The sequence below is a fragment of the Mustela putorius genome, unplaced genomic scaffold (assembly GCF_011764305.1).
Source record: "Mustela putorius furo isolate JIRA1106 unplaced genomic scaffold, ASM1176430v1.1 tig00000835_pilon_pilon_pilon, whole genome shotgun sequence".
NCBI classification, from domain to species: Eukaryota; Metazoa; Chordata; class Mammalia; order Carnivora; family Mustelidae; genus Mustela; species Mustela putorius.
The window spans coordinates 1,180,361-1,194,766 of NW_025421492.1; the positions used below are offsets into that span (position 1 = coordinate 1,180,361).

The 14,406-nt window shown below is 41.2% G+C and overlaps 1 protein-coding gene across 1 annotated transcript in view; it reads left to right on the forward strand.

Moving 5' to 3' along the window:
- DOK6 (docking protein 6) overlaps positions 1 to 14,406 on the forward strand; it is a 378,753-nt gene that overhangs the window by 100,393 nt on the left and 263,954 nt on the right. The window contains exon 2 of the mRNA XM_045085209.1: positions 10,205 to 10,312. Within this exon, the coding sequence (XP_044941144.1) occupies positions 10,205 to 10,312 (108 nt within the window). The remainder of the gene's footprint in view (positions 1 to 10,204; positions 10,313 to 14,406) is intronic.

Below are 14,406 nucleotides of genomic sequence, written 5' to 3' on the forward strand. Positions count from 1 at the left end.
CAACCTAAAACTTGCTACTGCCGTGAAGCATTACAGTCTGGCTGGGACTCTAAACCGTGTGCGTATTCTCTTCTGGTATTTCATTGATGGCCTGGTAGACAAACACAGTCAAGAGAACTCTGTGTATTCAGATGAAAAACAGAAAACACTTGGCCCCCTCACAGATTGCCACTGGTGAGAACTAGGGAATCGTCATTCGCCTTTGTGAATTTCATGATTGTTTTGGGGGTAATTTCGATAAAGTGGAAAATGAGATAATAGAACAGAAAATACTAACATTCATTTTCGTCATTCCAACTACATGAAATGAGAGAAATCAAGATTTTGATATTCTCTTCAAACATCATCTCAGGGTTAATACAGCAGTGTTCATATACTATATTAGATACTGTGAATGAGGCAGAGTTCTTCCCTCATGGAGTTCGTGAGAACTTTCTCATAAAGTTGAGCTTAAATTATACCCCAAAGAAAAAGGAAAGTTTTTAATTTTTTGGTCCTCTGTGATTTATAAATAAATGTGTTTACACAGGGATAGATGCATATATATTTATGTATATTATTTATATGTTTGTATAAACTGAAATTTTAAAAATCAAATAGTTGTACATATATATGCATGTATGTATAAATATAAATGGACAATCATATACGAAATGACGGTGTGCTTCTGTGTCTTATCATCTTCAAGGTCTCACTTCTGTCTCTGCTTTTTTCAGTGATAGTTAAACCTGAAACAGAAATGGACAGTAAAAATATTTTTAGAACACTTGAAATCCTTGAATTAGTGACAGGGATTCTTATACCTTAAGTATTCGTTAGTTTTCTGCTAAATTAAGTTACTAGATTTAAAAAAATATGTATTTAGGCTTGTGGAATATTTAAGAAAATCCGTATACATTCCACATTCCCAGCAATAATCTGCCTTTTTACACTGTGGACTGTTTGGGGTCCCTTATGACACCTTTATAGTCACCTTTGGCTTCTTTGTGCTTTTTCCCCCCCATCTCTGGTACTTTTAAATTAATTTCTTTCTTTCTTTCTTTCTTTCTTTCTTTCTTTCTTTCTTTAAAGATGTTATTTATTTGAGAGAGAGAGAGCCCACAAGGGTGGGGTGAGAGGCAGAGGCAGAAGCAGACTGCTCACTGAGCAGGGAGCCTGAGGCAGGGCTCGATCCCTAGACTCTGGGATCATGACCTAAGCCAGAGGTGGACGCTTCATGGACGGAGCCTCCCAGACACCCTTGAGTATTTCTAATAAGTACCGAGGAAGCGAAAAACATTTTGGGTTTTACGTTTATCAGAGACCTGTTGCATTTATTGCAGAGAACTCAGCAGACTGAAGTATTCCAGAGTTGTAAGAGTACACGGAGGAGGACCCACAATGGGCGGATTGAATGGTAGCAGTCTTCACACCCAGTTTGGGGAAGCAAAAGCCACAGAACACAGACATTGCAACGACAGCCCCAAGTCTTACCGTTTAGAGAAGACAGGGAGCTTAGAAAATCGAGGCGTTTAATAGAAGTCAGCCCGGAACACCCGTCACCCTACTGGCCTGCATAGTCTTGGCCCTATACAGTGACTTTCGAAATTGATTTCATTTGTAACTTCTTCTTACTCTAAGAATCCTAAAATTGCTTAGGTTTCAGTTTACTTAACCCACTAAAGAGCTGATACTGCTTCATGTTCTGAATCTGGCTGTAGTCTCACCAGAGACTCTCTCCCATATCTTTCTGAATCTGGCTGTGGTCTCACCAAGAGGCTTACCTGGCCTGGCTCTCCCAAATCTTTCAGCTCTGACCCCTTCCAGCCTTGCTCTGCTGCGCTGTGCTCCACACCGGCCTTCCTGCAGTTCCAGGAGTAGTTCAGGCAAGCTCCCACATGTGGGATTTGTGTCTCCAGTCCCTCTGACGGATGCGCTCTATCCCCAAACGTCCCTGTCACGCCTCTTCCTTCCTCTAGGATGGAATGGGCAGCTCACCAGCCCTGTGCTGTGATTCCCTCCACAGCACTCAGCCCTATTGGAAAGACAGCTTACAAGTGTGCTCTCACCTGTCTATCCATTGGGATGAAAGTTCCATGAAACAGGAGCTTTGTTTCTGTAAGGACAGAAACGTGGTGGTGCTTGTTATCTGTTTGTTTGTTTATTCTTACCATGGTATCTGCAAACGGCCAAGCTCTCCGATATTTTTTGAATGAATGGTTGGGAGTGATTCTGGTATTGGTGTATATTTAACAAAAATTAAATCGAAAGATGCCAAAGCTCATTTCTATATCGAAGTGAAAGCCAAAGCTGATGTCATCAGTGCATCACAGCATTGGGCTGTGTAGTAACTACTTTTTACAAAAACAGAGTGTACCTTTCACTGGTACGTACTTAATTTGTGGGAGGACAGAGACCCAGGACCATGTGCCTGCAGCTGCTCGTAACATAAGCCTGCAGGGACTAATTCTGCATGCGCTCTGCTTGTTTGTTTTTGCTTATTTGTTCATCTGATACAAGTTAGAAATGAATAATTGAATTCTATATTCCAAGTTATCGTTCCTACGGTATCTTACTTTAAGAAGGGAATTCAAATATAAGCCGCTCTCAGGTATGCCACCTACTTCTATATGCTTTAAAATTTCCAGAGACGAAGCTTCAGGGACTTCCCTTAGTGCAGTGGACCCTCAGGTTTAACAGTGCCTACAATCAGAAATCCTTCCTTTAGGTCAACGTGATGGACAAGGTCCATTATATCGGACCTCTGGTTAAGGTAGAGCTTGTGAATGAGTCCTCGCTAAATAACATAGTTATGGCTATGAACTAAAGCCAAGAAATTGCCATTTACCTCACAGTGAGTCCCAACTGGAAAAAGACGTCCTTTGTGTAAAATCACCTTGAGGAGAGAAAGCAGGGGGGAAAAGCATTTGCTGTGAGGTGAAAGGGTTTCCATCAGATAGAAAGGAATTAAGTGTCTCAGTCGGTTACGCCACTGCCTTTGCTTCGTGTCATGATCCCAGGTTCCTGGGATCTAGCCCCACATCGGGCTCCCTGCTCGATAGGGAGCCTGCTTCTCCCTCTCCCTCCACTGTTCCCCCTGCCGTGCTCGCTCTCTCTCTCTCTCTCTGTCAAATAAATAAATAAATGTCTTAAGAAAACAAAAAGAAAGGAATTAAGAAGGTATTAATTATGGCGAGCTGGCGGGCTAATTCACGCAGTGGAAAACGAGGCTGTAGAACATCTGGGGATCGTGGGGAATTTTGGAGTCCTGGCAACAGCATGGAATCTTCTAGAATGAAAACTTGAAGAGTACCTTGAAACTTGTTTGGTGAGACAACTGTCATGTTTCGGAGATAACTCTGAAAGAGAAGGTGAAATCAGTCAGTCCCTAAGGAGACGGTGAGACACCTTCCTGAGCCATGATGGGGACAGGCAAGAGTGTCATCAGCTAAGGGACAGGACAGGAGGAAAGTGCATTCTCTTGCAAGCAGTAAGTTCTGTTGCTAACCAGCCAAATGGTCCCTGCATTTTTCGATGTCCTTGAAGAGCCGGGCAGAAGAGACTGCACCACCCTCTCCCACATACTGCTTAATGAAGGGCATTTATTTATTTTGTCTCATGGGACAAAAATAAAAATAAGGTACCTAATTTCATTTATCTGATGTACTGGAAGAATTCGTGTCTTTCATTTATAAGCAAAATAAAACCTACTCCTTTATTTATTTATTTATTTATTTATCCCTCAGAGGAGTGATTTCCTGGGCTCAAGCAGTCACTTTTGCTGCTCTTCCCTGGAATTTCCCCAACAAACTTATTATATAGGGCATCACTTCTAGGGCCTAAAGCAGAGCATAGTACACTATTAAAATCCTGTTTGATGAACAGTAACAAAGAAGTGATTTCCTCCTGCTTCTACTTATTTATGCTGCTAGCATGAAGGTTGTTTTTAGAATGCTGATTCATGCTGAATTTGACTTCACGTTGACACAGAATGATACGTGCAGAGTCCCAGCACCAGCACCTTTTTCATGATTTACTCTGATGACAAAGCAAAACATTTTGAAAATCTGCATCAAACAAGAATATAAAATGAAAATATCTGCCTTTATTAAATTATCCTTTTACTACTTTAAGTTTAAAAATTCAACTAGCTCTCTAATTAGAATATAACTAGTCCAAATAGCTATGATGCATTTATATTATTTTTCCCAGTGAACTATTTGTTTGAACTCTTTACTGTGAGATTTTCATTAGACTGCTGAAATATCAAGAATAACTTACTGAGACAAACATGAATTGAGGAACTTTGTACTGTGGACCTTGAAAATGAAACAGCCAGCTATTTTACCAGCAAAATAAGTTTATTTGGGAATAGCAGAGGAATTGCAATTTGAGCCAAGCAAGCTGCAGTAAACCACAGGCGAGTCCAGAGAACAAAGGAGAGGAACACCTAGTTGGGAGCGAAAAGGGGACTGTTGAGGGGGGCTGTTATAATGAACAAGTCCTTTGGAGTAAACTAGAGTTCAGAGCATAGTGGCTCTTTATTGGCTGAATTGTGACCTCTCTCACTGGCTGGGCTGTTGCCAGGGAAGGAGAAAATCTTCCTTTTCTCTGCTGGGGGTACTGAAGTGCAGGCATCTTCCTACTGGGAATGATTGAATGATAGCGTGTGAGAGCTCCCCCTTCTGGCCTTTGACTTCATTTTAAAAGAGGTGGTTTTTTGTTGTTATTTTTTTAAAAGATTTTATTTATTTACTTGACAGAGAGAGATCACAAGTAGGCAGAGAGGCAGGCAGAGAGAGAGAGGAGGAAGCAGGCTCCCTGCCAAGCAGAGAGCCCGATGTGGGACTCGATCCCAGGACCCCGAGAGTTTATATGGGAATAGCAGAAGATTTGCAAGTCAGGATAAGCAAGGTTTAGGGAAAGCAAGTCCAACTGCAAAGGGGAGGGACATTGCTTTAGAAAGAAAAAGGGGTTGTTTTGATCAAAAGCCCACCGGAGGAAGGTGAGAACGGTCCAGGTTGATGACAGCTTTTCATGGGTGGAATTGCCAGGCAAGGAAGGAAATGTTCCTTCCTCCTGTTGGCGTGCTAAGGCAGTGTTGGACGTCCCCAGTGGTGCTTCTCTTCTGTGAGGTCTGTTACTGACCACCAGTGGGAGTAGGTGAGAGCTCCCCCTTCTGGCCTCCTGACTCCCATTTTAAGTGAGATTTTTGTGTATTAATTTTCATACCGCAAAATACCTGGTCAGCCATCTTCAGAACTGTTGAGATCATGAACAGCAAACAAACAAACAAAAAAACAGAAAAGCCTAGGAAACTATCAGAGATCAGAGGGGTCCAATGATACAGGACACCTAAATTTAATGTGGTATCCTGGATTGGATCCCTTGGATCCCCAGAGTAAGATAATGGTGTAAACACTAGCAATTTTTAAGTAAACTCTTTAAGTAATAGCATTATACCAATGTTAATTTCGTAGTTTTTGGAAAAATGTACCACGGTTATATAGAATGTGAATATTAGAGGTAGCTGGGTAAAGTCTATTTAGAAACTCTGTACCATTTTAGCAACTGTTTTATTAATCTAACATTATTCCAAAATAAGAAACTAGTAATTTAAGGGCCTCTGCTTGGTAAACATTCTATTAAATCAAGTCTTCAACAATAATTTTTATCTTTATGTGGTTGCCTCTCTTAATATAATAGCAAATAGATAATATATTAATGAAAATACCCGCTCTTTTTTCTTTATTACCCATTATCAGATGTATTCCATCATAACACTGAGTGCCAAAGTGGAAACACTTATGCTTTCCAACTTATATTTAACTCATTTTGACATTTTAATAGAAAATAACTGTAGTCACACAAGATGGGCATTACAGTCAGTGAGTGTGTTTCTGTAATTCCGTGAATATCATAAGACTTCGTTTGACATCATCATGGTTCCTGAGCAATGGGCAATAAAGTGCAAAGCACGTAGGGGAAAGCATTCTTCTGTAGGAACAAACAGAAACCATATTACCAGGGATCTGGTCTCAATTCCATTCAAAGAGAGTCTTCCTACTTCAGCTAGGATTCTAAATCCAATAACAAAAAAGAGATAAATATTGAAAATCTATATACATCCCACTTTGCAAATGATACTCTAGTCTGATTCATGTAACTTGTTTTCACTTCTAAAATATTGCTACCACTGCAACTACATCCATTACCAATCACCACCATTTTGGCTAATAATAACAAAATCCGAAAGGGTCTGTCTTGGTCAGCTTGGGCTGCCATCACAAAATACCACAGACTAAGTGGCTCAAACAACAGACATTTATCTTCTCATAGTTCCGGAGGCTAGAAGTCCAAAATCAAGGTGCCAGCATGGTCAGGTTCTTAAGCGAGCCCTCTTTCTGTCTCGCGGATGGCACTAGCTCACTGTGTGTGTGGGAGCACAGAGAGAGACAGAACAAGCTCTGTGGGGTTTCTTCTTACAAGATCACTTATCCCGTCCTGAGGGGCTCACCCTCATGGCCTTATCTAAACCTAATTACATTCCAGAAGGCCCCATCTCCAAATACCATCGCACCGGGGGTAAAGAATCTAACATGAGAGGTGAGGAGGGATGCTTAGTTAGGGAGGGAGGTTAGTTTAATCCATAGCAGTGTTCAGAACCCAAGAGTTTCAGATAATAGTATGAGGACTGAGCTTTAAACACATATTGTAGATACTTTCTGTGAGCTATCTTATTAAATCCTCAAATAGCAACTTCATGAGGTATATTGATCTGAATTTATAGAAGAAGAAGTTGGGTTTTAGAGAAGTTAAAATAACTTCTTGAAGACAAAGCATTTGAAATATAGCAGAATGTGCACTGAAAATCAAGATATGCTAGCTAAAACACTGTATTCTGTATTCTTGGGCATTGCAATAGAATACCCTCAGTTCTATTGCATAGGATTTACACTAATGACTGCGTGAAATGATTCATCCTGGGCAAAAATTAATTCACACTGTATTGAAAAAGGAATAATTTTAGAAAGAGAGTAAACTCGTGCACCTTTTTCTGGTTTTCAGCTGCATATTAATCAATGCGAACAGCCATATCCAAACCATTGTGAAATTAACAGGACCTCATTTTCATTGAAGAGTATTTAGACAGTTTGTCTGTAAATAGTGTGTATAACATAGTCCCCATAATTATTGGAATTATTTGAAACCTTTAAAATATGTTGGTAGAAGCAATGATTTTTACAATATATGTAAATATCCACAATGGCTATGGGTGTGCTGAACAAAGTCTGCCTCTAAGAGCACGTTATCTGTTTTGCACTGTACTACCGTCTGTTAGTGCATCACTTCTCTATAGCCTTACAAAGCCATGAGCTGTGTACATTTATTTCTATTCACTGTCACAACAACCCTATGATAGAGGCATTATTTTCCACCAGCTAAGAAAAGTATACATGCTCAGAGGCTTGGTGACTTGCCTGAAGCCACATGGCTTTCACAAGGCGTGGAGCTGCAATTCCAAGTCCTGGTTCCACAGTCCGAGTTTCAAAGATCATCAATGTATTTATTTTTATTTTTAAAAATTCTTATATGGTGTTCTAATTGTTCTGACCGCAGAATATTTGGGTCTGAATATTCTGGATCTGAATTTTGTTAGAATTGTACGTCCTTAGCAAAAAAGTGTCCTTGCATATGACTTTGTCATGTGTGGCAAACTGCCCCTGCTTTGTAAGGCCAAGGAGCCCGAGAAAGGAGCCGCTCACGCTGAGAGCCTGCTGTGCACAAGAGTGCGGGCCCATCCTGTTGACTCTTCCTTCTGTCCGGTGAGGCACCCTTCTCTATGAGACATTAAGTAGTTTGTCTCGGGTTGCACAGCTAGTAAACGGCAAAACCATGATGTAAACCCGTCTGTTGGATTCCAAAATGCCGGGCGAGGTCATTGCGAGGACTATTGTCACCAGCTGACCTGAGAGCTGGACCTCACCCGTCCCCATCCTTGGAGGGTACCTTCCGCCCACCCTGCCTGTAGGCAGAGCCCTATTAAGCCCACGGTCTTGGGAAAGCAATGTGTTGTTGAGATCATCTGCACTGAAAGTGACTGAACCCTGGGAAGGCTTCTCTATGGGCTTTTAAGATTTGACAGGAGGGGCAGAGCGAGGGCTGCTGAGCTGTGCTTGTCTTGTGGCCGCCCAAGACCAGTCTTGTATGGGAGTTCCCTTGCTCGTTAAACTTGCCACTCCCCAGCCTGGGGTGGCCCGTCTCAGTCTTGGGTTTCTCCTTGCCCTTTGTGTAAAGGGGCCAGTTTCAGACCTCACCCAGAGAACTCCCAGATTTGCAAACTAACATAAAGCTTTATTCATTTTCCATTGTACAAATTGCCTTTTCTTACATGTTTTCCTTTTCTACATTTATTACCTTAAATTTACTTAAAATATAAATACCTTTTTAAAGTTTAAAAGCAGAATCTATAATGCTAAATAAACCCACGTAGAATCAAAGCCAAGCAAGGCCTACGCTGGTATTATATTATAATCAGTATTCACATGTTTTTTAAATAGTATTTTACTGCGGGGGTGGAGACCAGTCAGGGTCCAAAAAGTAACAGAATGAGCTAAACACACGTGTGGAGGAAGGGACAGCAGCAGACCTGGGCGGGGGGATTTAACACCCTATTTGCAGGTGTGTGGTTAGGAATCCCATCACGGAGGAGGTGCATCTCTATCCAGGGAGAGAAGGAGAGACGCACAGACCCGACGCAGAGCTCAAGGCCATCCTTTAGAGGCTTTTCGAAGGTAGTAGGACAGAAGCTAAGAAAGGAGCAGGGGCAAAGTGAAGGTGTGGGCGTTGGCGCTCCGCTCGCCGTGCTTCTGTGAAAGGCCTCCTACGTACCTACGCCAAGAGTTCCCTTTCGCATGGGAAACACTGTCTTCTAGTGAGTAATGAACAAGGAAATCCTATCTTAGAAATGATATTATCAAAATTATAATTTCTGTAAGAAATTCTATTATCTGGCTGGTGTTAGAAGAGAAGGGGGAGGGAGAGAAGCGGAGGAAGGGGGAAAGGGAAGGAAGAAGGAAGAACGGGCAGGACGGACGGACAGACGGACGGAAGGACGGACGGACGGACAGACGGAAGAGAGAAGGAAAGAAAACCAGAGGAAAGGCGAGGAGGGGAGAACGAAGAAGAGAGGGAAGGAAGAGACACAGTAGAGCAACTTTGCAGTTTTGTCTTCCCTCAGTGCATTTATTCATGGCGTTAGAGAAGGTCGACTCTGGCAAAACTGTGCTGCATGTTAAAAATCTTAAATTGTGGCCAATTTGCATTTCTAGACCTCTCCAGTGACTGAGATGAGACTCATTTTATGACTTTGCCTTAAATGTACCTGGGGAGGGAGGTTGACAGAGGGGCCAAGTTGCAAGTCCCATATTAATTGGTCCTTTGAAACAGGGGCAGAGTCCAGGAATGATGGTGTGTGTGTACGTGTGTGTACGTGTATAATTGGTGGTCCTGCTTTTTACTGAAGAGATATGTGCTCAGACAGAGGTGTGTGCAAATCCTGATACTGTCACACTGTTTTTATCCTAAAATGGAGATGAACTACCCCATGTTGTAGGTATGAAGATCAAATGTGCATATAAATGTTTAGATGTTGTCCATAGAAATAAGCATTCAACAAATGCTAGTTACTGTAAAGTATAAAAGGGCAAGGCAGATGTTTCTATTATAAAAGCACCTATATTCCTGCTTTCAAAATTAACATATGAGCTTTGGGTCTTATTAATCCTACAAGGTAAGTTAATTTTTAGACGTGGTGATTTTTGAAAGAAAATTGAGCATTATGAAAGTGCTTAATCTTACAAGTTGTGACTGCATTATCATGGAAAACAGAGGATTGCCCTGTCCCTGGCATGCTGAGATAAATATTTTATATGGTATTGATACCAGATGATTTAATTAGATTAAAGACCATTGAAGCCAGCACATTGAAAACCTCATAAGATAAAATCTTTGTACCAAAAAAAGTCACTTTTATATTAAATATTATATTCTTAAAAGTTTGCTATAATTTTAATGAATAACCTGGTTAGGGCTCAAAAACTGTTCTCTCTCTAAATACATTTTTAAAAAATTTCTTTCCAGTGGATTAGTTGGATAAATAGATTCCTGGCATTACAAAACTCATGCAAAATGATAGATAATCAGATCCTTCCTTTGCTTTCAGATTTTCAGACGATGCTGGTTGGTTTTCAAGAAGGCTTCTAGTAAAGGACCCAGAAGGCTAGAAAAATTTCCGGATGAAAAGGCAGCGTATTTCAGAAACTTCCATAAGGTAAGCCCCAGTGTTCGGAATCACTAGGGAATAAGCAGACCCTTGGCAACAACTCGTGGAGACATTTCTTTTGATTGATGAAATCCGCAGGGGCAAAACTGCATGACCAGTATAAAATGTCCCTGTTTTGATGAAATGCAAAAGTTATTTTTCTCCTTTATTTTAATCATCTGCTGTAAATGCCAGTGGTACCTCCGCAAAATGAAAGACTCATTTTTATTGCTACTTTGCGAAATGAGATGACTCATAATTCAACCACATCATTTCCCAACGTGCTGAGTAGACGTTTTCCCTCTGTTCAGGTTAATTGTGCATTTGTTACTTTGATTTAAACTGTGGGCAATATTTAGGAGATAAAACTTTGGAGGCTGGTGTTAGCTGTGCTAATGACTCTGCTAATGTGCACAGTAGTTGCTGTTTATAGCTTTAACAAGAAAGGATCATCAGATAGGCTGACGTGTAGGAGGTAGCCATACCATCTATGAATTTTGATTCATTCTCATGAATCAGTTTACTAAGGATGGAAAGTATGTAGGAAATACCCCAGAATGATGTTAAAAATGCTGCCTAAAGTTGTCTTTGGTAATAATACCAAAATACAGTTAAGTATTTTATAATCACGTGGAGAATTCATGGTCAGAACTCAGAATCGTGAACCGGTAGGATGGTTGGTTGGCCATGCCTCAGTAAGCTCAGTAAAGAATCTAGTTCCTCACGGTTGGTAATACAGAGTAAGTTACCGTGAATAACATAATGATTTTGTGGGGTTTATTTTATGGGATATGTATTTTATGTGTATTCCTCCTTTTATTAAAAACAGAGTGCTTCCTGGGGCGCCTGGGTGGCTCAGTGGGTTAAGCCTCTGCCTTTGGCTCAGGTCATGATCTCAGGGTCCTGGGATCAAGCCCCTCATCGGGCTCTCTGCTCAGCAGGTAGCCTGCTTCCTCCTGTCTTTCTGCCTGCCACTCTGCCTACTTGTGAGCTCTCTCTCTAATAAATAAATAAAATCTTAAAAAACAAAACAAAACAGAGTGCTAGCCTGGGGCTGGGGGGTGGGAGTGATAACAGATACAGCACAGAGGATTTTGAGGTCAGTGAAACTATCTGCTACGACACCATCATGGTGGATGTATGTCATCAGACATGTGTCCAGACTCGTAGAATGTATGACACTGAGAGTGAACCTTACTGTAAAATACGGACTTTGGGTGATTCTGCTGTGTCAAAGTGGGTTCATCAGCTGTAGCACATGTCCCGCTCTGCTGTGGGCTGTGGGTGATGGGGGAAGCTGTGCATGTGTGGAGGCTGACGGTGGAGGGAAAGCTCTGGACCTTCTGCTCAGTAGGGCTGTGGACCGAAGAGTGCTCTCCAAAATAAAGTTTATTTTAGAAAGTAGATTTTCCTACCATATTTCCTAACTAATTCTATTACACAAATATCTAGCAATCATTTCTATTATATTCGGAGCTCTATCTGAAGGCTTAGCATTTGAATTTCTTTAACTCTTTATGAGGTATTCTCTATATTAATATAGAGAATCCAAGTTCAAGTTCCTATCTGCTCAGACCCAAACGCAGGAACCTCCGTGAGAAGGAATCCTAAGTTCAAGTTCCTATCTAACCACTTACTGGCTCATGGAAGTTTGATTTTCTCATGACCGCGTGTTATAGTACCAGTCTCTTCTGACAACTGTTTGAGATAGACTGTTAAAGACCAAGCAGCTCAGTGGCGCCTATTGTAATTATATGAAAAAGTACAGGAAGTTCTAAAGGTTTACTGGTGTTTTGTATTATGGTTATGATCATGGTAATATTTTTAAACCTGATTTGATGAAAAACTGCAAAGTGGTGAAATATGAGTCTGTGACTTTAGTTTTTGGGTAAAATTTTGGAACGACTGAGCACACGGTTTACTCTGGATTCCTAGGCAGAACCCCTGCCCGCTGGTCAGGGGCGGATGCGGGCTGGAGGCTGGCCAGGCACTCATGACTCAGGCACAATCCTCAAGAAGGAAAAAGATCATCCTGACAAATAGAGTGTTGAGGAAGACCAAGAATCTTAGTCACTTTAGTGCAGATGCGGTGAGAACATCTGAGATGGACTCTCTTATCAACTTTCACGTAAATCACAGTACCATGAACCACAGTTACCATCCCATATGTTAGATTTCCAGAACTTACTCATCTTACCCTCTAACCGGTGGTGATGCAGATGTTAACCAACCTTGTTTTACTAATCATTTCACAATGTACACATGTATCAAAAGATCACTTTGTACACCTTAAACTTACATAATGTTATATGCCAGTTATGTCTCAGTCGTAGAGCTGGAGTAAAAAACATCTCAACGTTGCACAGTGGGTAGGATTGTAGGCTCTGGCATCGAGCATCCGTCTTTAAGAGCCATGTGTACTTGCATAGGCTGTTGAATTTCCATGTACTTAATTTGCCTCATCTGACAGATTAAGATCATAATAATATAACAGATTATGACGCAAAAATGATTATTGTAGGGGATGAAATAGTACTATAGGAGTATAATGAGATTAAATATAACAAGCTCTTATTAATGAATTAAACTGGATAGCTAAGTACATAAGAACTTGCTTGACATCTAGTAAATGGCAGTAAACATCAGCCGTTTGGAGTCCAGGCTAGGTGTGATGGTGACTGGGGTGGCCATGTTAGTGTTGGAGGGAGAAGGATGCCTTCCGGACGTGGTCGGTGAGCGCCGACAGGATGTACTTTGGGATTAGGTGTGGGCTGTTAGTGCAAGGTAGGGGGGACTCACGGAGGCTCCTGCGTTTGGGTCTGAGCAGCAGAGAAGAGGGTGGTGTGGTTCATGAAGCAAGGGAGACGAGGAAAGCAAGTTTTGAGTAAAAAAATCACAAGCCGTCACTGACCGGATATGGAAGAAATGGAAGAGGAAGGAGGAGGAGCCGCTGTGTCTTCCAGCCCAGGTGGTGGAGGGGTGGTCCTGCCCTTAGAGACGGGGACCCGCTGTGGAGGGGCAGTTCTCCGTGGGAAAGAAGAAGGTGTTCTTGGCACGTGACGTTAGGTTTCTTTACGGTATGCAGAGAGATGGTTTCATTCAACAGTTAGAACTGCAGCCAGACTTACAGCAGGTGCACAGGAGATCTGCTGAATGGGGATGTGAAGGTGGTGTATATTAATGCCTCTCTGAGAGCTTGATCAGTGCAAAATAAAACGCTTTCCTCTAAAAGTCGTGGGATTTGGTACCAGCCTTACAGTGACATTCGGGGAGTTTTTGATAAACTAATTTCAATTCTAAGTTTATCAAGAGTTATAAATCAAATCAAAAATGCTGACATTTGACTCAAAATGAGTCAATCCAAAACTGATGGAAAATTATTAAAAATGGCACTTAAAAGGAAATGCAAGTGGAATAAATGCTAAAATACCAAACAGTAAAATTTATAGTAATTATTGAGACTGTTTAACCAGAACTTCCCAACTGAAAGTTTTAACAGTTCTAGAGAGAGAATTGTTTATGTTACCAAAAGAGAAAAGTATGAAGAATACTGACATTTGAAAAGGGAAGAGAAGAGAAGAGAAGAGAAGACAGAACATTTGAGGCTGTGCGACGTCCTCGTCCCTGAGGCTGCCCGTCCCTATAAACATGCCACCCCAGAGGTCAGATGGCGTTCATTTGTCCCAACCCTAAAAACCAGCCATCGAGGCAAAATAGCAGTCACAAATGTTCATGATATTTTTATCCTGGCGTAGACTTTTGTTTCTACAAAATCAAAGTGTGAACCATTACTTCCCATGACTTCTTCCATGAATCCTTTTTTTGAGGAAAGCTGTAAGTTTCTCAGCTCCCTCTGACAGGTGAGTAAGGGGGAGATCTCTTTATGAAAAGGCTGACCTATTTAAAATCTCTCTTTTCCTTTCAGCAGTTCATGTTCAGTTCAAATCTTGGCACCCCAGAATTGGAAAAAAAAAATCATCTTCATTTTCAAGATAGCTTAAAATAGGCTAGTCTGGATTTCCCCAATTGTTCTATTTATTAATTATTAAGTATTTTAACTTGTGATTATTCAGTTGTCTTGATACACCTTAAAATTTGCTGTA